Source organism: Aphelocoma coerulescens, chromosome 5 (assembly GCF_041296385.1).
Source record: "Aphelocoma coerulescens isolate FSJ_1873_10779 chromosome 5, UR_Acoe_1.0, whole genome shotgun sequence".
In the NCBI taxonomy this organism is placed as follows: Eukaryota; Metazoa; Chordata; class Aves; order Passeriformes; family Corvidae; genus Aphelocoma; species Aphelocoma coerulescens.
In genome coordinates, this window is record NC_091019.1 from 60,598,787 (window position 1) to 60,623,486 (window position 24,700).

General features: G+C 41.5%; 1 protein-coding gene across 6 annotated transcripts in view; it reads right to left on the bottom strand.

The window, feature by feature from the left end:
* The window catches only part of BRF1 (BRF1 general transcription factor IIIB subunit), a 171,266-nt gene that overhangs the window by 56,312 nt on the left and 90,254 nt on the right, over positions 1–24,700 (bottom strand). For all 6 annotated transcript variants that reach the window (XM_069018460.1, XM_069018459.1, XM_069018462.1 and 3 more), the window contains 4 exons: positions 15,764–15,890; positions 14,429–14,468; positions 14,247–14,339; positions 13,283–13,561 (listed from right to left, as the gene is read on the bottom strand). In XM_069018460.1, the coding sequence (XP_068874561.1) occupies positions 13,283–13,561; positions 14,247–14,339; positions 14,429–14,468; positions 15,764–15,890 (539 nt within the window). The remainder of the gene's footprint in view (positions 1–13,282; positions 13,562–14,246; positions 14,340–14,428; positions 14,469–15,763; positions 15,891–24,700) is intronic.

Below are 24,700 nucleotides of genomic sequence, written 5' to 3' on the forward strand. Positions count from 1 at the left end.
TCAGCACCACAGGTAATATTGATTTCTCTGAAATCAGGAAAGCTTATTTTGAATTAACAAAACCAGAGTTATCTTCTGAAAATAAGTTCTGGATAACATTTTACTATTTCATTACAAAATCCCATGAGATCATGATTTCAAATTCAGATCTACCATCCTCTTCTATAGAAAAGATGTTTATTTATATTTTATTTCTTTTACTTCTTTAGGTAAGAATAGATGGATTGTTCCTTATGCTGGTTTTAACTAGGCAAACTCTTTCCACAGCAAACTGTGCAGTGAAATAAGCCCAGGATAATGGGCTGACAGAAGGGACCGATGAGGGAAGAGCCTGCAAGGTGCACAGACAAAAGCCCTGTCTCCTGAAGGAGTAAGATTTTAAATCTTGCTAGCAAGATAAAGCAGAGAATACTAAAGTCCAGACAAAACACTCCCATGCAATTCCCTTCAGGCCATCAAAACCAACATAAAAATCATTAAATGCTAAAATAAAGCCAAGCAAAGGAACATTACTGTCAGCAACTGCCAACTGAAATGAATGACCCAGGTTGAAAGTGTTTGCTGACGTAGCTACAAGTTGCCACAAAGGCTTGAGGGCTGTGGCAGCAAACTGGTCTGTGGAACAGCTTGAGCCAGGCACGTGGAGCTCGGCTCTGCCATCACCCCCAGGGACCGAGGGGATGAAGCCGGAGCTTTGCTACTCAAGGGCCTTCTGGGAGCAGGACAACCTGCACCCCTCCCTCCAAACCAGGAGCAGCAGACCCAACGTAAGGCCAAGTCGCTATTTCTGGCAGCAATGGAAAAGAACCCAGGAATTTTGGCCTTTGTCCAGAAGAGGTTTGCAAGTCGATGAAAGCACCTTATAGCTCTGACACCACTGACAGGCACCAGTGTGGCTGTGTCGAGGCATCCGTACCCCGGCATCTGCTGGGGGAAATCCCACAAAGGAGCACCCAGAGGCTGAGCTGGAGGCTGCAGAGGCACAGGTCCCAACATCTGCATCCACAAAAGTTTAATTCTCAAGGTGTTGCTCAGCTGCTATCAAGAGACAATTTCATCACCACGGTGACACTGCAATCAACCAGCTTGGCCAACTGAAATGACGCATCTACCGGCCATAAAATCTTACAGAATATGTTATTCTGTATTTTGCCCAAAAGGAGAGGACAGATTTGAACAATACCAGTCATCTAAATCACAGCCTTAATTGTGCTGGCACTCAAAAAAAAAATGGAAACAGGAACAACAATTTCAGGCTTTTCTGTTAATTTTAGACATTTCATTTTCTTCACACTGTAGTAAAATCAACAGTAGAAATCTTTGGATGCAGCAAAGAGAATGAGGAAAATTGCCAATTTTGGAAGAATCAACAATTAATATTACAGCAATTAAAGCAGAAGAAGCATCCTACATGACACCATAGGATTCCCTGAGTGTTCTATCCCAGTGATTGCTTAAAAAAAATTCAGCAATGAAATGAAATAAAAAATGTTCTCTGTTTATTTTTTTTTCTAAATTACCAACACTGCAAACTCATGCTGGTATTTGCAAGTCAGTCTGGGCTCTTCTAGTTATATATCCTTATTATCATAAAGATTCCACAATTGGAAATTACTTTTCGTGACACTTAAGCCAAAAAGAAAATAGCTCTATTGCATCTGCAGAACCAAAAGTAGTAAATTGTAATAAACATTCATCTTTGTCAGTGGCTCTGCAAACCAATCTGTTCAGCACAAAGGTGCCATTTTTACACAGTTGCTTTATTACTACATAATTATTGATGGATCAGCCAAGCGCTCTCTCAAAGAAGACCAATCTTAAAAACAAGCTTGTTAAAAATTTAAGTGTAAACCTTGGGATAAAAACTAGCAGCTAGGTTTCATCTGATATAAACTTTTAAAGAGGAAAAAAAATAAATTGGAAGGACAATTCTGAAAAATGCTACGTTTGAGACAGGCATGAAATTGAAGCAGACAAGAAACTTTAATGTGATAGAAAGAAAGAATTGGGGACATCTGTACTGAGAATAAGCTGTAAGTAGCAGGAGGAATTATCAATCTAGTGATGTGCCAGCTCTCTGCATTTCAATTGCTTCACAGGCCATACCATCAAAATTGTTTGCAATGAAAGAAGTATGAAGCATCCCCAGATTTTATTGCTCCCAGTGATATTCCACCCCATTTATGTGTGTACACCAGTTGTAGCCTTTCAAGTACAACACTGTTTCATATTAGTACCTGTTTAAATTACCTGCCCACAAACATCCTTCGGTGTTCAAAATGCCTCACTATTAAATTTTCTGTTTCAATCAAAGTACTTCAAGAGTTTCTATTGAGCTTTCAAAGGCAAGGAAGTTTCATGCAGGTTTTCTGAAAGTCGAGATAAAGCAATAAACTTTAAATTTAAAAGGAGGCTTTTTCTGGAGAGAACTCAGCGTACCTTTTTCAATTCCCCCCCCCACCTTGTTAAACCAAACTTCTTCATTGCTCCCAGATTTCTAAATGTTGCATTTCTGGAGCTGAACTTCCCAGCATCAACTCTAGTATCTACAAAGACCCTGCATAAAAAGTGACCTTGGGCAACAACGTATCTGGAACTGCCCATTCCAAGTCCCCAAAACCTTCCCAGCACTGGTACCTCACCACAGGCACAAATGCCACTCTCAGCCTTGTTCTTTGCTGCTGCAAAGACATGCTCTGAAATGCTCTGCCAGCCCCAGCTGAACTGGGGGAGCTGGTTCCTTCCCCCATGACTCAGCCCTGTTCCCCTTCCTTCTGCTTCACCTCCATCTTCCACTGTACCTGCCAAGGTGTCATTCCCTAATATACATGCATCAAGATAACCCTGCTATTAAAAAAGCCTGCATGAGCCTGTGCCTCCCAGGTGAGGGAGGCAACTACATGTGCACTGATGCCAGCAAATAGGAGGGGAATTAGCCAGTAAGGCAAGATACTTCTTAATCTCAACCAACAGCACCCACAACATCCCAACACATCTGCTCTGTCTTAAACTGGAGGCCAAATCCAAACAGTGCAGTATAAAAAAGGGATTTTATCTTTGCTCTTGGGAAAGAACTTGGCACAAGAGCTTTGTGGCAGTCTTGCAGCAGCTACAGATCCATGAGACACAAAAGCAGTTGCTCCCATTGAGTGCAAAAAAACTCTGGCTTAAAGTGAGAAGAGAGACTTAATGGAAAAGCAACTTCTCACTGAAGTATGTTTTATTTAATGGAAGTCACTGCCAGAAGGCAATACTGCCACCAGTGACACCATTTCATGTTGATAAGATGCTGCTGCATTTCAATACATGACTTCGATGGCATTGGTGGATTTGCGTTTTTCACTTTTAGCCAGAAATTAATAAGAACCATTCAGCACAACTTCCAAAATCAGCCATTTGCCCTGATCCCAAGCTAGTGTTAAGGACTTGGTCACAGAGCACTATTTTACTTCCTTCCCATGTGTGAGCACACAGTGGCTTCCCCACCATAACTAAATCAAACGTGGCATGCAAGTATTAAATTTGCTGAAAAATGGTACCCTTCCACTCCCTGCACAGCTGTTTACTTCTGGCTTCTGTGCTTCTACCTGTCTCAAGAGCCTTGTTCCTTGCTCCAAATTTCTTTCCAGGTACTACTTAACAACATTATTTACTCACTCTTATTTCATATTCATTCCCTTATTCCTACTACACAGTTGTAGATGTCCAGGTCTTTCATAACAGAAAACAACTTCTACAATATTAGATGTACATGTATGCTTCAATATGGAAGCTGAGCCTTACCTTAAAACTGCTATCTTAAAAAATAAAGTATCTTCTGCTTCCTTTTAGCAAAACTTGGCCGCAGAAACTCCCTAGAGGCAACTGTTTGCAATTTTCCTTTAATTTGCAGCTACCCCTCCCTTGGCAGCCTGCCAGCCAGCTCCTCCCCTGTCCGCTTGGGACATTGGCCCAACACAGTCCACCCAACCCTAGATAAAAGATCATAATTTTTGCTATTAATAACCAACCCAAAGTTGTTCTTATCTGCCCACTTCTTGGGCTCTGCACCACTGTAATTAATGAACACCGAAAACTCTACCCACAATTTCTTCAGCCCTACTGAATGCATTCTGGTGAGTGCCTATGAAATGAAATTAAATTGAAAAGCTGAAGACAACAGTAGCCTCATGTTGACAGGTCACTCTGATTCCAGGTCAAAGCAGACTCTATATTTGGCTGCTTTGATTATAATTGCTTGCAGGATAAAAAATAAATAGCAATTATCTCACTGTCACACAAGAAAAAAAGACTTAATAAATGAACCAATCCTAAAGTAACATTGAAAAACAAACTATTTCAAAAGCAATCAGGAGTAGTAAAATTCAGTTTCCATGTTTGTTTTTAATTGCCAACAGTGTCAACATTAATATTCTTCCTCTATTGGATAATACATCCCTTTTAGTTATGAAAGCATTTAGCAAACTAAAAATGTCAAACTACAATTATACAAGGCTAAACTCAGGGCTGTTTTCATCTCCAGTCCACAGTGCCACAGCTGAGATCCCTAATTACAAGGGTCATCTACACAAGTTGCAGTCCAGCCCATGCATCCTGCCTGCTGTGTCAGTCCCACAGATTTAAGACCAACAAACAAAACAGATGAAGTGTTTAGGAGTGTGATGAAGTTAATCCTTAAGAGGATATAGGACTTAGTTTTTCAAACTAAATTCAGAGCAAAACAACACAACTGCTGCACAAAACCATTAAAACATTGCAGAAACAGCGCTCCATTTACAGGGTTTACTTTGGTGGATTTTCAGTTTCCAGGTACCGCCTTTACTAGCTGAACCTGTACCACAGGAAAATAAAGTACTAAATGGAGGATTATTTTAGCTTTTTCAGACAAACCCAAGTGGTCGGGATCCACCACAGCACCGCACATGGATTTATGACCCATCATGTTAAACCCAAAGTAGCTAAGCCTTGCAAATCTCTCGGTGCTGTATTTCCTTCTTCCAAGGGCATGTTTTGTGGCTCCTTGACCTGGGTTAATAAGTCTTTATTCTCAATAACAACTGAGAGCAGGGAGACTCCCTGAACTGAACCCAGGCCTCCACTCCTGACATTTCAGATATCGTGATGAATTGCTTGGATAATATTCCCCTCAGCGGTCAGCTTTGCCTGCAAATTTAGCGTCCTTTCTGTAGCCTCCGCACATTTCACTTTCCACAGTTCTTTAAAGGAAAAATTCAGTTTTCACTTGAGTTTTTTGGTGACTTTTTTTCCTTTTTGGCAGAAGGGCAGGGCAGGAATGTCTGTTTCTTCTTCAGAGTCCACCTACCCTAATAACTGTGAGCACTACTGGGCTCCAGTTCTGGCAGGTGCAGAAAAGGATCAAATAATTCTTATACCAGCAGGGAGTTTTTTTAGACAGGTTTCCTGAGTGCCTGCAGGTGTCTGAGTCATCATCACCTCCCCAGTATTGTTTTAGTCCGCACTTCATGGGGCTGAGGGTGGTAAAACACTGGAACAGGTTGCCCTGGAAAGGGTGGTGGATGTCCCATGCCTGGAAACATCCAAGGTCAGGTTGGATGGGACTCTGAGCAACCTGATCTTGTTGAAGATGTCCCGCTCACTGCAGGGAGGGTTGTACTAGATGACCTTTAAAGTCCCTCCAACCCAAATCATTCTGTGACTCTATGATTCTATTTCAACCAAGGTTTAAGAGCAGGACAGTGATCCCTTAGATGGTTACACTTCCACAGATTCCTCGAGAACTGAGCCCCAGAAAGACAGGAGCAATTATAAATGCCCCTGAAAGTATCTCCCATGCAGAGAACCACCATCTTTTCAGATGCTTGGGAGTGCAGAGAGGAGAGAACCTTGAGAAGAAGCCCCAACAGAAGGAAAACCTTAGACTGGCACCTACAAATGCTGAGGCATCTACGTCAACCACGAGACACAGCTCTCCCTCAGTATTTGGGGAACAACTGTTTATGCAATTCTGTTATTTAGGTACAGAAAAAGGCCCATTTCTAAACCCCCAGCTCAGCTTCTCCTCTTCTCCCTGTCTGCCCAGCTCTGTGCTCCTTAAGCCTAAGCCTAGAGCAGGTAACAGCAGACCAGGACTTCCCATCAAAACCATGGAAAACAATGGATAAAAAAACCTGCTGGGGCTGACTGCTTCTCCTTGCTCCACTGAAAACAGGATCTAAGCCACAGCACACATATGTCAATTATCTCACACAGAATGACATACCAGAGCCCCTGTTCCACACATCCAACCTCTCCAAGCCAGAGACACAGCCCTGCTGCCACCTCCTTCTCCAATAAGCCCGTGGCCAGCAGCCAGCTGAAGCAGCCAGAGGAAAAAGCAGCTTTTTGCCTGTTTTTTTCCTCAAGCAAGGGAGGATGAGGCCTTAAATGGCTGGTTAGACCCATCAAAGAGCAATGTAAAGCTTTTACACTGCTCAAACTGAAAATAAAGCTCATTTTCCACCATGCTTTTATTGGAGAAATTCAAGACAGAAAAGACACATTGCCCGCTGCAGTCACGACAAGGCAGGCAAAAAAATTCCAAGCCTGGAAAAGCTTTAAGGATTTTAAAACATTCCCCACTCCAGACCAGAATTTTATCAAACAAACGAACAAACAAACAAAAAGAAGAAAAGCAAAAGAAGAAAAGCAAAAGAAAAAAGAAAAAAAGGAAAAGGAAAAGGAAAAGGAAAAGGAAAAGGAAAAGGAAAAGGAAAAGGAAAAGGAAAAGGAAAAGGAAAAGGGAAAAGGGAAAAGGGAAAAGGGAAAGGAAAGAAAAGAAAAAGAAAAAGAATAAAAAAGAAAGAAAAAGGAGGAAGGAGACAGAGAAGAACATAAAGAGTCTTTCTCCTCTAAAACAGCTGGGGTAGGAGGGGGATAACAGGACAGCGAGGCTGGTCAGCCAGGTGCTAAGGGCATTCATTCACAGGCAACATGGCCAAGTAAGGTTTAACAGATGGGTCTTCTTCGCTTGGCTCAGGAACCTGAATCCAAATTTCCAGTATCTTTTCCTGACCCCAGCACCCATTACTCTGGGGCGCTTCTTTTCAACCAAGACTATGACAAAAATGACACAAATTTTCCTATAGGGAGTGTCTCTATTGATAACCCGATCCTTTGGAAAATTCCTAGAACAGCCACAAATGCTATAAAAATGTATTCACGTGATTCAGCTTATGCTTTCACTCAAATTTATCCCCCTGATGGCTCTAACAAAATGCAGGTTTCTCTCCAAAACCCCTCTCTAAATTTGTTTAGAAATCTTTCAGCCAAACTCTATGATTAGTTTTCATCCCTTAACCTTTCTAGTTACTCAAGGCATGAATATGGAATGAATTTATGGCATTCCTATCCCTTAATGAAATGCAAAGATCCTACATGAAAAAACACGCACACAGATTTTGGAGTGAGACATGCACATGCAGTGCTTGTGTGTGTGATATACATAGCCAAGTAAGAAAATCCTGTCATCTGTAATTCATACCCAAGACTTCAGGTATCAAAAAACTGCACTCAAAGCAGCTGGTGGTCTCGTATTACCACGCTGGCTGCAGCAAGCTCTTCACATCTCATTAACGGCGTAATGAAGGCTCAATCAGGGATACAGCCTGTCAAGACTGCCAAGCACCAGCACATAGAGGCCAGAGGAGAAAGATTAGTTTGTACCAAGGTTTTTATTGTTTAGATCTCAGAATTGGGAAAGAGCAAGTCCTGCCACAGAAAATATTTTCCAGTGAGCAAACGGCACACGGAGACAAAGATCAAACCCTCAAAGTGCTTGGAAGGCTTTGCACAAGGAAGGTAGCACCAAGCAGGTCATGCACAAGGCTCATTTCCACAGGTGGGGTATAAAACCTGTGAAGCAATGGAGGTGCCAAAGCCAGAGGCTAGAAGAGTGATCAGGATGGGGACACGCACGCTTGCACTGATGACCAAGTGTCCTTTGAGCATGTAACACAATTAGCACTAAACTCAGCACCTTTATTTCTCATGTATGCAGCAATTATTTGTAATAGGGTTTCATAATGTTCTCTCTACTGATTATATCCCAGAATCAAAGAGTAACAGGTTGGAAGAGACATTAAGGATCATCTGGTCCAACCTTTCATAGTCTACACAAGATGGCCCAGCACTCTGTCCAGCCAAATCTTATCAGTGTCCTATTATGGGGTGTCCATCACTTCCCTGAGGAGATTAATCTGAAGGATGATCTCACTGTGAAAAAATTTTCTCTTCTGTCCAATCAAAATCTCATCCATTACCCCTTGTCTTTTCCATTTGACTCCTTGCAAAAAATGAGTTTCCATCCTCTCTGGAGCCACCCTTTAAATACTGGAACATGGTGATAAGCCTCCCCTATGACATCTCTTCTCAAGACTGAAAAAACCCGTATCTTTTTGTATGCAACATATACATTCATGTATTTCCAAACAGTTGGCACTGATGTATTCAGAAAAAATCTGAGGATGCTGGAAGAAGAAATCAGTACAAGGAGTCCAACAGGGTTCCAACACCCAACCATTGATGAAGCAACAACCGTGCCAGCAGCGAGCCTGCTGCTCACCATCCTGCAATCCATGCTGGGATCCTGAGTGGGGTCAACAACTCTCCTTGGCACATGCATCTGTCAACAGCCCTTCTCCAACCATCTTTAGCCTGCAGACCCTCAAGCACGCTTCCATGGCAGCTCAGACCCTGCCAGAAACGTCACATTTCTGCAATCTCCCCTGCCCACAGTGCTGCTGGCACGGGTCATCTGCTGCTGTTGAAAAAAAGAAGGAGGATAGAACACACATGTATCTTTCCTTGCTGCCTGAGGGAGCTGAATCTCCTCATGGAAGGACTGGTGAAACCCCAAGGCCAGGACAATGTATGAGGTGGGAGCTGGCAGCTGCAGGGGATGAAATGCAGAACACAAGAGTAAGACCCGGGAGGATGAGCCCATCCCCACCTCATATCAGATCACCTTTAGCCACTTTTCACATCCTCCTTGAATAAGAAGCTGAACAGTGCTGGTACACAGGGACAAGGACTACGATCAATGAGCAGTGCCTGCATGGGGTCCTTAACACCCACAGAAATCAATGGCAATATCTTTCAACCTCAGCCCCTGTCACATTATGCTTGCAGCAGTAATGGAGGCGTAAATACGAGGAGCAATAAATGAGCAAACTACTAATTGTGAAGCTTTCCCATGTATTCTCAGTGAAATTAGCAGTGAATGCAGGTCACTGGGTGCCTAACCAGGCACAAGATGGTACTTGCACGGCGATTGCTCACTGCTAAAGCCGCTTACTTTCATGGGGGCATGCAGGAGCACGTTACCACCCACCGCACACACATTACTTGAAATTACTGCCCTAAATGACTGCATGTGAATTTTAATTCAAAACAAAGCCTAAATCAGGTCTCAAACCGTACCTAGATTATGAAGGGGAAGTTATATAAAGTTATTTGGTAAACTACACCCTGTATTTTACCTTTATCTCTGTTATTATCAGACCTTTCCCACTTTTTCTTCATGTGGCAAGAGATGAACTGGTAGAGTGTACAGACCAATGGGGAAAGGACAAGGCGACAGTCAGCAAACACCAGAATGACAGAAACACCAAGAAAGACAACAAAGTATTTGAGGTGGTAAAAAAGGGACATAAAAAAAATTGCAGAGGGAAATTTCACACCAAAGGATGGTATTTCTTGAGAACAAACTCCATGATATTTGACTGTGACAGTCTCCCAAATGAAATAGTGCACTTTTTTTCAGGAACTGAGAATCAGAAAGAGCATGTAGAGTGTGGAGAGAATGCTGGGATGCTGCATGGCCAGGAAAATGGACAGACTGATGTACCTGATCTCCATCTCTGAAACTGAGATCTCACCATAAAGCACTTTTATCATGAAGAATAAGAAAGAAGTCATTTGCAAAGACTCAAACAGTTTTCAGCTCCAAGTCTCTGCAAATTAATACACTTTGTAGGAAAAAACAGTCAAATGTAGTGTTTATTCTAAGCACTTTACTGCCTCAGACTCATTAACCTGGTATCTTACATGCTGTCTTTGTAATGCAAATTTGCTAAAATACTGTGCTTTTCATAAAACATTCATACAGACAAGCTCACACTACTCAAATACCAATTGTAAGTGGAGCAAAAATACACTTACTTTTTCCTAATATTTCAGCTCTGCACCTAAGTCTTATCTGCACAAGCAGTTTGTGAGAAGCCTTCTGCTGTTGCTGCTGCCACTGTAGCACAAAGGTGGAAGATTTCCCAAAGCAGCCGATGTAGGCAATTATAAACTGAATTACCACATGCCAAAGCCAAATAAAAACACTTTGTAGAAGGTACCTGCAGCAGAGGTTTTTTGAGGAAGAGAGATCATTACAGAGAGGAGGAGAGATATCCTGCATTTAAGGAGGCGAAACATTGCACATACTGCACCTGTTTGCAGAGCTCCTATTTAGGAGCCACCTGCCCAGCCTGCAGCACATCACCACAAGAGTTTGTTGGACACCCTCACCATGCAGCACCAGGCACACTGCTTCCAACTGCTGAACTGGCTGGACAGGATACATCCATCCAACAACATGGGCAGCCCAGCAGGAGATACTAAATCGTTTCAGTAAGGTCTCCAGCCCAGCTTGACCCACACAGTGAGAGATGACTCAGGGCTGGGGAGGGCTGAGGGAAGGGACAGGTTCCTGGTTTATGACTTACACAGCTGTGGAGAAGGACCAGAACATCACCTTAAGGGTTCAGTGTTACAACAGCACTCTCCCTCCTCCAATGGACTTGGATCTTGGAACATGAACTACCACAGCAAAGCCATGGCCTGCTGAGATTCACAATACAAATTGCACTAAACCAAATTCAAATACATACGACAAATGCAGGAAATTTTGGGAGCTTTCCCTCCTCCCTCCACACTTACCAACTACTTTTGTTTCAAGACAATCTGTAACTGTGTCATCTCAAATTAAACTCTGAGCAACTGCTCTCATCCTGTACTTAGTTTTGAAAACTCTCATTTCTTTTTCAGGCCTGAAGAAGGGCCCAGAAACCCGGAAAATGTCTAAGTTTTACAACTGTACCAGTTGGTCTGACAGAAGAAGATACTACCTTTCCAGACTTCCCAGAGCTATGAGGCAGAACTCAACAACATTGCCTGAGGTGCCAGAATCATCTACACTGGTTTTCATCAGGTTCAGAGCTACGACACAAAGGTAACCAACATGAGGCATCTTAACAAGAGGTTTTCTGTATTCTGCATAATAACATGCCAGCTGCAAGCCAGATGTACTTCCCAACCTGTCTGCTAGACCTGGTTCCCACTCACCCAAAACACATCAAGGTTCCATTACAGCTTCTGAGCACAGGGGACTTCCTGAAGGAAACCAGGTCCTCAGGGGGATGATGCACACACACATCACTGGGATGCACCCACACCACACAGGCACCGCATGGCAAGGGCCTGGAGGCTGGGAACTGCACCCAGAATGACTACCCTGCAGTACAGGCACAACCAAAGTGAATCAGGCTTAACACGAAACTTTTAAATTGTTAAAATAAATTAGCAGTCACAAACGCAAAACAAAACAAAACAAAGAAATCCACCCAAAAAAACCTCAAACACCCTCCTCACCACCCAAAGAAAACCTCCAAATCCAACAAAGATTCAGGCAGGACCTATAATCAAAATAAAACCGAAACAGTAATTTTGCATATGAGCTTCATAACATGTTAAGAAAATAAGTACTTGTTCAAACACCTGCAATGATTTCTCAGATTCAGGAGAAGAGAGTGAACATACTGAAACCTGCTTGGTTTCGAAATTCAGTTCATTTGGCACATCCTCCACTTTTGCAAGAAAACAAACAGCAAAGGCAGACAAGCCATGGCATGAGCAGCTCTGCACTCTCCTGCCCACCTGCCTGAAGCCCGACTCAGAGGAACCTCCCTGGCTACACCAGCTTAGCTTCATCTTTACACTCAGTCCTCAGCCTGTCCATTAAAATGGTCAATAGCAATGCCAGCTGAGAAATGTCCATCACTGGGAACTCCTTTTTACAGGTCACTGGCCAACCAGACAACAACAGCTTCTAGCCATGACTGACCTCTCTGCGACACGAACCGCTGATTTCCAGGAGAAAGACAAGCTGTGAGCCATCCGTTTTCTTAATTGTAATTAAAACAAAACCAAAACCACTCAACTGTTTCTATATGAATTTGTTTGTACAAAATAAAAATGTGCAACCATCCTGCTACGTTTCTGGAGACTGAACACTAATGTAATAAGAATCTGAATGCATTCAGTTCATCTACTGTTGAACAGAAATCAGCATCACAACAGTCTGGATAACGAAATGTTCTGCTGCACAGACCTCCAAGCAAGCTGACAAAACAGATTCAGATGGGTGTGTCTTATGATGGAAAAATTAACTGTGATAAAGAATAAAATGCCCCTTAGATATGTTATTTTCAGAGTCATTAAGATGCAAAAGGAGTTTTAAAAAAATGCCGTCTCCATAAAGTTCAAGCTCATGTATGAAAAAGCAAACAAACCTGCCTGGATGACTGGCTGTTTGCAATACTGGCTCTGGCAACACTGGCTTCTTTAGTTGATCAGTCCTGCTCCCACCTGTGCTATCCAGAGCTGTATGATGCAGATAGATCTGGGGGTTTTAAGAAAAATGGAGCAAAACCAGCACAACACACACTGAAGTCTGTATTGAAGAAAAAAGCTTAACACCAGTTACTTCCTCTTCCAAAAATTTTTAATGTTTGCTATTTGCAGAGATTCTCAATCAGAGACCGACTGTATCATGTTTGACTCCAGTAAAACGTCTCCTGAGAAAGTCTGCCTTGATCTAAGATTCTCATACTTGGGTTTTAATTTCCAGTTATATTTACAGGAATCTGCTTCCTCCAATTTCCTAATTGAGAATCCATGGCTTGAAATATGCCCATCAGCTATCATATGACTGCAAATCAACTATCAACTTAACCAAGAGATACACATTCTCAGGCTTCAGAAAATAATTAGGCACCCCAGATTTTCCTGCAGCTTCCAGAAGAGCAGATGTCAACAACCACATCAACAACCAAGACCACTGGTGCCATCCAGCCTCACAGCTCCTGTACCCCAACATCTCAGTGATTCATGGAATTGCTACCACAGTAACCAAAAAGATACATGGAAATGACACAACAAACCCACAACTGGCTGCCTGTGTCCAGTTTCTGCTCTGAGCTGAACTCCTACTCACCAGGCTCTTGGTCCTTAGTGGATATGCACTCTTTGATGGACTCGGTTATGCCAAGACTAGCAGCAGTGGGGAGTGGGCCAAGCAAGGATTCCAGTGCAGGGGGTCTTACAAGAGTTTCATTTCCATTTCTGCATTCTCCATCTTCATTACTTTTAACTCTATCCTTCTCATTAAGTTCATCATAAAAGTCCTTGTTTAAGTGATTAGCAGCTGCTTCTAGTTCCTCATCTTCGGCCTCCTCCTCTCCAAGTATGCTAGAGGCATTATCTTCTATAGAATCTGTAAGGGGAGAAAACCCAACAGATCACTGCATACCATCTGTTACAGAAACTAAATAAATAGAGAAGCACTCACTTAAAGAATAAAAATCTTTAGAGGTAATCTGTAAAAGAAATACACAATATTTTAGTTCAATGTATGAATACATGGAGTTTCCAGATGCTCTTCAAATTCATTACCTTGACTATTAAAATGTATTTTTGTGACTACAGTCATCATTTAAAACAGAAGCATCTTCTTATCACATTAGGTAAAAGGGCTTTGTGAGAGAAGTCAGCTATTTCCTGGTATAATTGCAAATTAAAAATAGCCAGTTCAACCTGCACATAGCCCTTCCATATGGGAAGTCAACTGGGGAATTTGGCGACAGAAGGGTCTAGATACTGGTCCACTGCACTTTCAGTGATGAAAAGAAACATTCTCAGGTGCCTGTGCCAAGCTTATACTGCACCAGGAAAGAAAAACAACTGAAATCATTAATGAACTATCCCTGCAATGAACAATGTGGTTGTTTTGAAGACTCATTTATGAACCACCTATTTGGCAGAGAGAACCCCAATGCAAGAGATCTTGTACTGTGAAAACATATATATGATCACATTTATCACCATAACATTCATACACTTCAGACTGCCAGATCTGAACTCAATACTATTTAAGGAGTCATAAGACTTTATAGACTTACCATCTTTAGTGAAATTTGCAAATACGCCTTTTGCTTTCGGTCTACTGTTTTCTAATTCAATCTCTATTTCATCTTGGTAGCTCGATATTTCTCCTGTGGTGTTGAAATAAAAGTAAAACTCAGCAATCATTGATGTAATATCGAAGAAATGAGTGATATGTTACACTAAACACAACTTATACCTTCAAAATCCTCCAGCTTTTTTGATAGTGCCTTCTCAAGCTGAAATGACAATAAACAAAATAAACATTAAATTACTAAAAAAATACGCACAATTTTGAACTGTTTGTGAGCTGTATATAGACACAAAGAATGGCAGGGTTATTTCAAAAGCATAAGCAGGTTTTGAATCACCACTGAAATTACTTTGTAGTGTTAGACAGGTATGACAGACAGGTCTCAAAACACTAACCAATTTCAAATGTTATCTCCCCCATCTCTATACTTCAAAATGAGCCTTCTCTCTGGCAAGCTGCAAATAAAAGGCCTCATTCTCCAGCAGTCAGACTCTGTGACTGTGCCTATGGATGTGAGAAGTGTAAGCAGAGTGCTAAGACTGGAGTGTCCACACCAGACAGAGCACACTGGTGATAGCAGAGTGAAGCTCTGACCTACAGCACCTGGCTGGTTCTTGAGACCATCACTAATACCCCTACAGACCTTAAATGATAGCACAGTTAGAGCAAACATAAACCCTAACAAACCAATAATGTAAGAATTGACTATGACAGCAGTAAAATCTTCTCTGCTGCCAGCTTTACTTCATGATTTGTAAAGAAATCAAGCCACATGAGAACTAATCTCTGTGGAAGCAGGTGGTGTACCACACAAAACCACCAGCAGTCTCATTAAAGTAAATGGGTTATTGTTTTCCTATCTATTTAAATAAAGTTCCGTGTAACGGCCCTTCTCCTGATCACAGGTATCACCTTAAACACAGTGCACATTTCTGATCCGTGACATTTTTAATTGGGAAACTATCCCAGTGTTGCAGAACGGAATGGGTTAAACATGAACTTGTTCAAAATGGTACAGCAGGAGCTATGAGAAAGATGCAGATAGAAGAAACTGCAAAAATCACATCCTTTAACACCACGGTGAAGGCTGCAGAACATCCTGCAGCAAGATGAGCAAGTGCACAAAAGGAAAAGTAACATTACAGCTTGCTATGCATTAGCTAGCAAGGACAAAACAAATGGAAATTGTTATACAGAGGCTTAAACAGTATAAATATCTGTGCCTCTGTTCAATAAATGTCCTTCCATCACATATGCTTGGTCCATGTGTGTTTCAATCGCTGTTACCCATTTGCCAATAAACCAAAAAATATCTTTAATGCAAGTTAATGGGTATCATATGCTCATCTAACTAATGCTCATCCTTCTCTCAAGGAAATAAATGTACTAAACCTTACCAAGGGCTGGTCAGTTAGGATTTAGCATTAACTGATTCAAAAGGGAATGCACAGAGGGAGGAGAGAGAAAAGAAACACAGAAGATATCAGATTCAGAATTTACCTGCTGTATCTTCAATTTTTTTTGACCAGCTGTAAACGAAGGAGGATCACATTCTTCTTCCAAGTCAATCTTCATAAACTCATCTATGGTTAGCTGACTGGTTGGTGTATCTTCAAACTCTGTCAACCTACCAAAGCACACAGCACATGACCAAAACAACTCCAAGAACTCCTTTGAAAGTAACAAAATTTGCAAGCTGCCAAGCTATGGAACAAACATGTCATCCTTAGCAACTCTGGCTCAAACACAGACTACATTAAAACTGAAGTGCTACTAATTGTTTCATCTGCTGCAAAGAAAGTATCTTTTCATATCCCAAATTAGCTTTTGATTTATTAGAGTATGTAACACACATTTTTTTTTGATGAACAAAGATTGAACAGAAATACTGCAGCCCCTACGGTCAATTAAGTAGAGCCAAAACTAAGACAAGAAACACGGCTCATTCCTCCCCTCTTGTTGCTTTTGTTATCAACAGCAACAACAAAATGGATTCACCAAATAAAATATCTGTCATCATAGTTTAGGAGTATGCTCAAAAATCTTCCTGATATGTCAGCATGATTAATTTACACAAAGCAAATGTTAAAGTAACATCTCTTAAGCAGGCTGGAAGAGGGACAAGAAATAACCTTCCCAGGACACACAGAAGCAGTGGTAAAATAAATTGATCATTTTCACATCACACAGATGAAATAGATGGATGAACATAATTTGACAATAATAAACTTTGAATTTGTTTAATGTTTGCATTTTAAAAGTCCCTACCTATGTGAGACACAGGACTGGCTTCATGGGGAATTGCCATGAAAGCAGTTGAATCTTTCAGAGGAATTCAATCTTAAATAAGATCACGTGGTCATAACCTAATCCACAAATACCAGCATTTTATACAGGTGGCTGAGAATGAGCACATCCATTTTACAGATGGAGAAAATGAGACAAAAGGTTAAGTACAAAGCCAGGTCAGGAAACGTCTGGCAGAATGTTCCTCTGACAGAAAGTGCCCTTTTAATAATATCAACATTTTCCATGGGAAAATGGCAATGATGGGTCTGCAGCTGCTTTGCTGGAATATTCCCATCTTCCAGAGGAAGCAGAGCTGACAAAGGCTTCCATCTGCAAAGCTAGGGAACTAAAAATGGTGATTCAGTGCTCTCAGCACAGGACCTTTCTGCATTTCTCTCCCCCTAAAAACAGTTGTGGTTTTCTCCTCAGTTTTCTCCTCTACCTCTGGTTGCAACAAAACTCCTTCCGAAGAAGGAATTTTCTCTAGCACAGAAATTCAGTTTCTAGCCAATACCAGGGTCAAAGCCAAGAGCACAGGGCCACATTCTCCTGCTATATCCTCATCAGTCTCTGTGTTTCTTCCTTCATAAATTGAGGAGCAAGACAAGACAGCCCGTACAGAGGGGTGTAGACAGGCTGTAACTTTGCCCGGAGGCATCCCACTCCTGGAGCAGAGGCCAGAGGACACAGGCAGCATCTCATGCCATGAAATGCACAGAGAGAGCTGGGCACCTCTGTGTAACGCCAACAGCAAGCAGCACTGAGCCAGTGCATGGCTATGCCAGCCAGAATTAGTGCTGCTGAGGATAAGAAAGCCTCTGAAAACTAGATTTGCTTTTGGAATTCAAGCATCTCCACAAAGCTCCAAATTAGCCATGTACTTGAGAGTGACTGACAGCCCAAACCCTTCCCTCAGAGTACCAGGGACCAGCTCCCTCCTCCTCTCTTTCAGATCAAATTGGAAAGGAGAGGAGGATGCTGTTGGCAGCAGCAGCACCCAGCTTTTAATTAAAAGCCTAGAAATCTTTCTCGGCGTTAACGGGCTTCCAGAATGCATTACCCACCTTCCAGGAGGGAGCCACATCTATCAGGCTAGAGGTATAACCTGGCTAGGGCACTGTTATTATTATTTTAATTCAGGATTCACTTAATGCCAAACCCATGTATCATTTGAGGAGCATGGATCTTCCCAGTCACCATCATTAAAGAACAGCCATCCATCTCTCCACGAATTAATCATGTACTCACAGGCAGCCCCACTTCAGCAAGACTCTTCCTCCCAACCACCCTCGCCTTGTTAAATATTACTCTCCTCCCAGTGTTAAAAGCCAAGGTGCACTTTGGCAAAGACACACAGTTTGTTTACTCAACACTTGCTCCGAGTCTGAGATGAGCTGCCAGAGCCCCACCAAACTGGCACCACCTCTGCGCGTGCCAAGCAGCCAGGAAAACACCAGGAGCAGAACCCACGAAGCCAGGCTGGGGACAAGATGACCATGCCTGGGTGTCAGCACCTAACCCATGCACGTCTGCCTGCAGACACTTCAGGCTCTGTCTGTCCCTCTCCTGTCCACAGTGTCATCTGACTCACGTCACGTACCCTGCACCCATCAGAGGTCAGCCCTGGGGTGAGCCAATGTGCTGGAGCCAGCACAATCTCCAGCTCAAGCAGCAGCTTCCACCCCAGCTGGAATGGCAGGATGGGTCTCTCCCTACACCTTCGGCGTGTCTGCACTAGGACAGGGCAGAGCTACACCATGTTTGCTGCCAAGGAGCTCAAACCCACAGCACAGCACGGTTCAACCATCTGACCGGGCCACCAGCACCCAGTCCCATGCCCGTGCCCTCCTTTCCTCAGTCCTGATGTGAGCCAAGTGGGGCAGGGCTGACCACCCGGTGGGGAGGGCTGCCAGCATCACAGTATAAGCACAGACTGGTGGTGATGCTAGTTTAGAGCACCACATTATTTTTCCAATTCCCTCAGGTCTTGCCGCCAAGGCTCTAGCCCTCCTCTCAAAATGAGGAACCATCCCTGATGGTCAGGATACCAGCTTGAGCATCATCTCCGTGGGAGAGCAAGCTGCACACTCAACATTTTCTCCTTTAACTTGATATAAATAAATACCTGCGTTTGCCAACCACTCGCCTGCCTCAACATTTTACATTGGCTGATATCCTGTCTACAAATTTTTAAACATTTCTTTAATTTTATCCACTGTTTGGACACATGCCACCAAGGCAACAAACTGATGCTGCAGCAGTCTGCACCACATGAAACAAAGCAGCATTAGTTTGGCAGTTAAGAAAAACTGACGCAACCTTAATTATAAACACAATAATTTTGGGGGCAAGGGAGTGGCTTCATGAAAAAAAAATAGCTACAGGCTATTTTTCAAGTCCCACATAAAAATGCTATCCACGTTCATTTTTCACTTTTGTTAACCTACAAAAATTTAATAAGAGTTGCCACTTTAAGTTATGCACAGACAGAGGGAAAATAAACAGATATACAAATTAAAATATTATTTCCTTGGCATAAATTCAAAAAGGCTCTAAAAATTGAAATTTGGCAGACAAGGATCTTCTATTTATAGTCAAAGCAGAGGCAACCACTGCAGCTCAGGCGAAGATTCAACTTCCAGTATAAACCGTCCTCTTATAGTTTCTCACAGCAAACTCTTTCAAGCAAATTCCTTTGGGAGAAAAGTTTTTCCAGAGCCTGGTGTCATCTGCCTCTAACTTCAACTCTTTTTTACAAAGAAAAATTTCCACAGTTGTTGTTTCATCCATTTACAGACAAAACCACACCTCTGCTTCTGATAAAGCACTTTTGTGCACAAACCAGCAAACCAATTCTGTTCACACTTAATTTAACTCCCAGTAAGGGAAAATGGGTCAGTCATTTTGAAGTTACATGCAATGTCCTTTTTACTTCGTTTTGTTCCAGGGATACCCTCCAGTGGAGACTCCTGAATCCAGTCTACAGTGCTGGAAAAAACAGACTCGTGTGTGCAGCTAAGGGCTCGGTTTTAATGTTTAATTGAGATTCTGCAAGCAGTGGGGTGCAACGAAGCACACAAAAGAACAAGGGCTTCTGGAGTCCAACTCACAAATGCTTCAGAAGCCCAAGTTCAAAGCCCAAGAGGGACTTCTAAGCAGAGACCATTTAGGAACAGCCACGGTGTCCTCCTACCTATAGACAATAAGCATCAAGCTCTAGAAAGCAGGCAGCATGAGCAGAGATTATGTTGTGCTGCATCTCCATACAGAAGGGCAAACAAGTTACAACTTCAGAGACAGTTGTTTTTTAAAGAGGGAGCATGGGGTTTAGCCTGAGCCATCAGCCTTTAAGTTACCTGTTGTGAGAGGTCTTTTTAAAGTCCTTCAAGTATTTTATCAATACTTTAGAAAAATAATAAGCTGAATATGACACACTGTTAGCAGAAATATGTGAAAAAAAATCTTTATTGCAAGACACACTGGTGCTGGTAATTAAAACTCCCCTGAGTTTTCCCAAATTAACAATATAATTAAAACCGTAAATAATAACTTACATGGTATCTACATAATCTTAACTGTCATATCAATTACAAATATTCTAGTAATAGATCAGCTGATTTGACATCTCAGACAATTCCAAACTCTGGAAAAGTAAGGGATGTACTTTTGTGTCTTAGTGAAGAACCAGAATACTGCAGAATATCCCCACTGCTTTAACTTGACCCTCATCAGTGCTTCCAAACCTGTGCACTCACAGGAGAGAAGCTCAGCATTCACACTGGTGTTCAAACCATCACTGTTTCTATACTACAAATTTAACCATCTATTGCATCATCCTTCTCTCCTTATTTTTTTCCAAGCCATACAATGTTTAGACATGAACTATTTATGGAAGTATGTGAACACATACCCTAAAAGTGATACTCAATATAGAACACGTATCAGAAATAGTTATTAAATGCTTCCTACATGACATAACAAAAACTTTTTCCAGTAGCCACCAGTAAGTAAACAGAAGAGTAATCTCCTGATATGTAAACATTGTACATATATATACTTTTACATGTACTTTCAGCAATATAAAAGGTAGTTTTAAGCCTGTATGAATGAGTATCTCATTACTAAAGGTAAGGACAAAATCAGAGGTGATACAGTTGCTGTGGTTTTGCAACTTACAACTTAACACCCGAGCTGTGCTAAATTAGAATGTCTGTTCCCTGCCCAATGCAACTGTTAAGAGAAATATTCTCACCTTTAAACAACTTCCAACATTAATATACATCACCTTTTTTTTGCAATGGACTAAGAGGATACACACACAGTCATTTACTGCCAATTAATAGGTGAGTGATAATTTATGGGGCTCATTTGCTGGCAACTCTCTGATGTTTCTCTAAGTATTAAAAACAGGTACCTCTAAAGATTGTACTAAATAAAGCACCCTTTAGAATTAGTTCCTGTTACTTGCTCACACCAACACAGAGATTTAAAACTGTCACAAATTCATTAGCACAAATTTTAAAGACCCAATTCTACAAATGCTTACGCACAGAGTTAACTTGCATTAACACTTGTGGCCCACTGTCAGCCCCTGGATAATCCCACTAGCAGACATCCCTGGGCATCCCAAAACTCTCTCAGTCCAAACCACCTGAAAATTTTTGTTCTTTTTTTCCCCCTGATTCAAATGCTCACACCATGCTAACGAAACAAAACGTGTTAGCATTCCTTAAAATTCTGCTTCATTAGTGTGGTTCCTCTGCTGTGGTCTGCCAAAAGCACTCTATGATCTCCTGGAAAAGAAAAATAGAGCTGCTTAATTTCTTAACAGCCACTCAGATGAGGAAAGTCAAACAAAGGAAAACTATTTACAAGATCTAAGCCTGAGTTAGTGTGAATAAGTTACTGATTGTTTCAAAAGAAAGACTCACCAATTTTGAAATTATATTTTTAAGTATGATGTACTAAAATATATTAGGGATCTAATTAATGTATTAACTTGCTAACTGTATAGAAGCTGGATTTATAAAAAGGAACATTGCCTGTGAAATTGGATTCCTCAGAAATAAAACCTTTTTTATTAAACCAGACAATCCACCTTAGAAAGGTATGCAGTATCAGCCCACATGGATCAAGTTGTATTTTACTCACCATACTAGAAAGGTTTCTAGAAATCATCTGTAAGCCATTTGAATTGATTTAACTGGAGACATGAGATATTTCTCAATTTAGCTTAGGGCAGCAGCCACCAGTGAAGGAGCTGCTTGGTTGCTGAGCTGAGATCAGAGCAGACACCACCACAATCTCCTTTACATGAAATAAATTTCCTGGCATTCTAAATGCTTCTCTCCACATCACACTTCAACCAAGAGCCCTTACACAACTCTGACATTCTGAGCATCCTTGGCCCCTCCATGCTCAAACACCTTAGGTCACCAGCTCTCACTGATCCACAGGATACCCTCCACAGAATTTTAGCATGGCTGTACTTGGATCACAGCCCAACGCTGACTTCTACACACCTTTCCCTTTGGTCCCGGCCTTGATAGGGCTTTGATGCTTTGAAAAACAACAACCTCACAGCCACCTCACAGCTACCCAAGTCCCTGGTTCTTTCCCTTCTCATCCTGACTCCAGAGTCATGTATGGACCAGCTCCTCACCTTGCCTGCTCTCACAGGCATCTCTCCAGCTTGAGACAGCAACGGGAGCTTGGACATGAGGCTTATGCCAGCCATATATTACAGAAATTTAAAAAAAAGAAAAAAAAAAAAAAGAAAAGCTGCAGGCAGTACACTCAGTACGTTTATCTTTATGCATAAATCTTTAATTTTTCCAGAAAATTATCACCTCAGTCATTGAAAGAGCTGTAACAGGGTCCCCAGGATATAAGCAAAGGACCGCATTTATGAAAGTCCCTGCAGCATCTACAACTGGTAAATGAAGCTCCTTCGTAACAAGTCTTGTCTTCCTTCCCAAAACACTATTAGGCTGTGAGAAAAAAAGCATTCACCCCAAAAATGAGATGTTTAAACCCATTCTGGCCTTTCATTCCAATTTCTTCTAAATGAAGCTTTACTGCTTCTGAAGTTCATCACAAATAGGTTTTTTAGCAGACAGTACTTTATGGAACTGAGAAGAAGTATTTTTTATGCAAAAAGAAGTTCAATTTAAAGATAAAGTGAGCAAGCCAAAGCGGCAAAATGCAAATGTTTTTATTTCTATGGAAGAAGTGCCTAAGATCTTCAAACAGGCATAAGGGCCATGCAGTATTAGATAATGCACAATGGACAAGTATCACAAGAATTATTCTTACTAAAGATAAGACAAAATTCAGAACACAGACAAAGCATGCAACAGGTGGATAAAAAGATGAAGGGGTAGAGCATTTAAAAGTTAAAAAGGCAGAGGCGAAGACACGTGCATTGAACATAGGCACAAATGTGAGGACTGAACTAAATAAAAGGATGGGGTTTATTAAAAGTTAATTTCTGCTACCTCCACGGATGATTACATAGAAAATAACAATTTGACTAATTAGTTAATATTTGTACAGTATTTTGAATATATAAAGTGATATATAAGTTAATATAATTTCAATTAGACTGGAAATGAGATAGAATTATCAGTGCATTTATTAATATTTAATAAGTTCGCTTTCAACAACAGCAACAAGCTTTACATTTTAATTGTGTGCTTCAAAACATAAAGCTAGAAGGCCCTGTGAAGTAACTACAAAGTTTTCTCTACCACTATTACCAAAAACCCACACATATTAAAAACAAACAAGCACTGCTTTTTAAGCAAAATTAAGAACTCTTGATTGGAAGATGAGTGACTGCACACATGGGCCATGCTTTGTCGCTTTTTCCTTCCAAAACAGATTCTCCTTATGACCAGGTTGTGAATTTTTATAACCTGGAGATACATCACATTTTTGTGAACCTCCTCCTAAGAGCTACTCCTCTGGCTCAGAGCAGTGAAAGAGGACACAGCCTCCAGGCACGTGGGCTTGGTGTTCTCCAGCTGACTGAGAACAGGGTGAACTAATCCAGTCCCACCAGCTACACTGCCCAGGACCAGAAATAGTGCCCTTCTCAGGGAAGGGCTGCCACCCCTTGCTGAGGGTCTCCCCAAAACAAGAATTCCCAATCAGGATTTCCTAAACAGCATCGTTCCCGCATCCTCATCCACACATTCCTGTCCCCTCCCAGGCAGAGGCACATCATATGGGGCCTTCCCTTGCAGATTTCTGCCATGGGCACCAAAAGCAAACCCAGCTTCCAGTGGTCTGTGCTTCCCCAAGAAGCCAACTAGGAGCTAAATTAAACCACACAGCAGAACCTGCGGGCTGGAAGCGTCAGCATTATCTGGACTCATGTTGGGTTTCACTTCCAGAGCTGTCAGGGCAAAGCCATCAGCAGTGAGCACAGCATCCAACACCTTCATAAAACACAAAGCAGCAGCAGCAGCTCCTTACCAACCACAGTAACTATAATTAAAAGGAAATAAAACTGCACATCAAACTGAGAAGCAAAGGAATTTTTAAGACTGTGAAATAAGTTCTTATTCATTTAGACAACTTCTATTTGATGGCATTTTGAAAGGAATTCTTGAAAGAAAAGGAAAAAAACTGGAGTGCAGAAAGAGTTATTCAAAGGTATTTTTTTTAATTTGCCTTCGTTAAATACTATATAACGTGCTCGTATTTGAAAAACATCAATCAAATTTATAGATTCGTGATAAATAGTTGTAATTATAGCTGCCTGAAAATAATTCAGCTGTCACGTTTACCCTGTCAAAGTAAATAAGGCTGTCATTTTAGTTGATGTGTGTGACTTGAGTAAACATTTCAAAGTATGAATTTTGAAGCAAGATCTTCTCGCCTGAAACAATTGCTCAAATTAATTTTCCTTCCAACTCTAATTTATTATGCTCATTTTCTTAGTAAGTACAAATTCTTTAGCTATTTAACCAAAGCATCTTGGAGTAGATTGTGGTGCATAACTCATTAATCATAGAAAATGCACAACTAAAACACATGACCTTTTGGCCAGAGGAAAAAAAGTGGCATTGGTACTGCTCCATCCTTACAGCTGTAGTACCTCAAAGCATTTAAAACACTTCAAATTTATCCCTATACCATGCA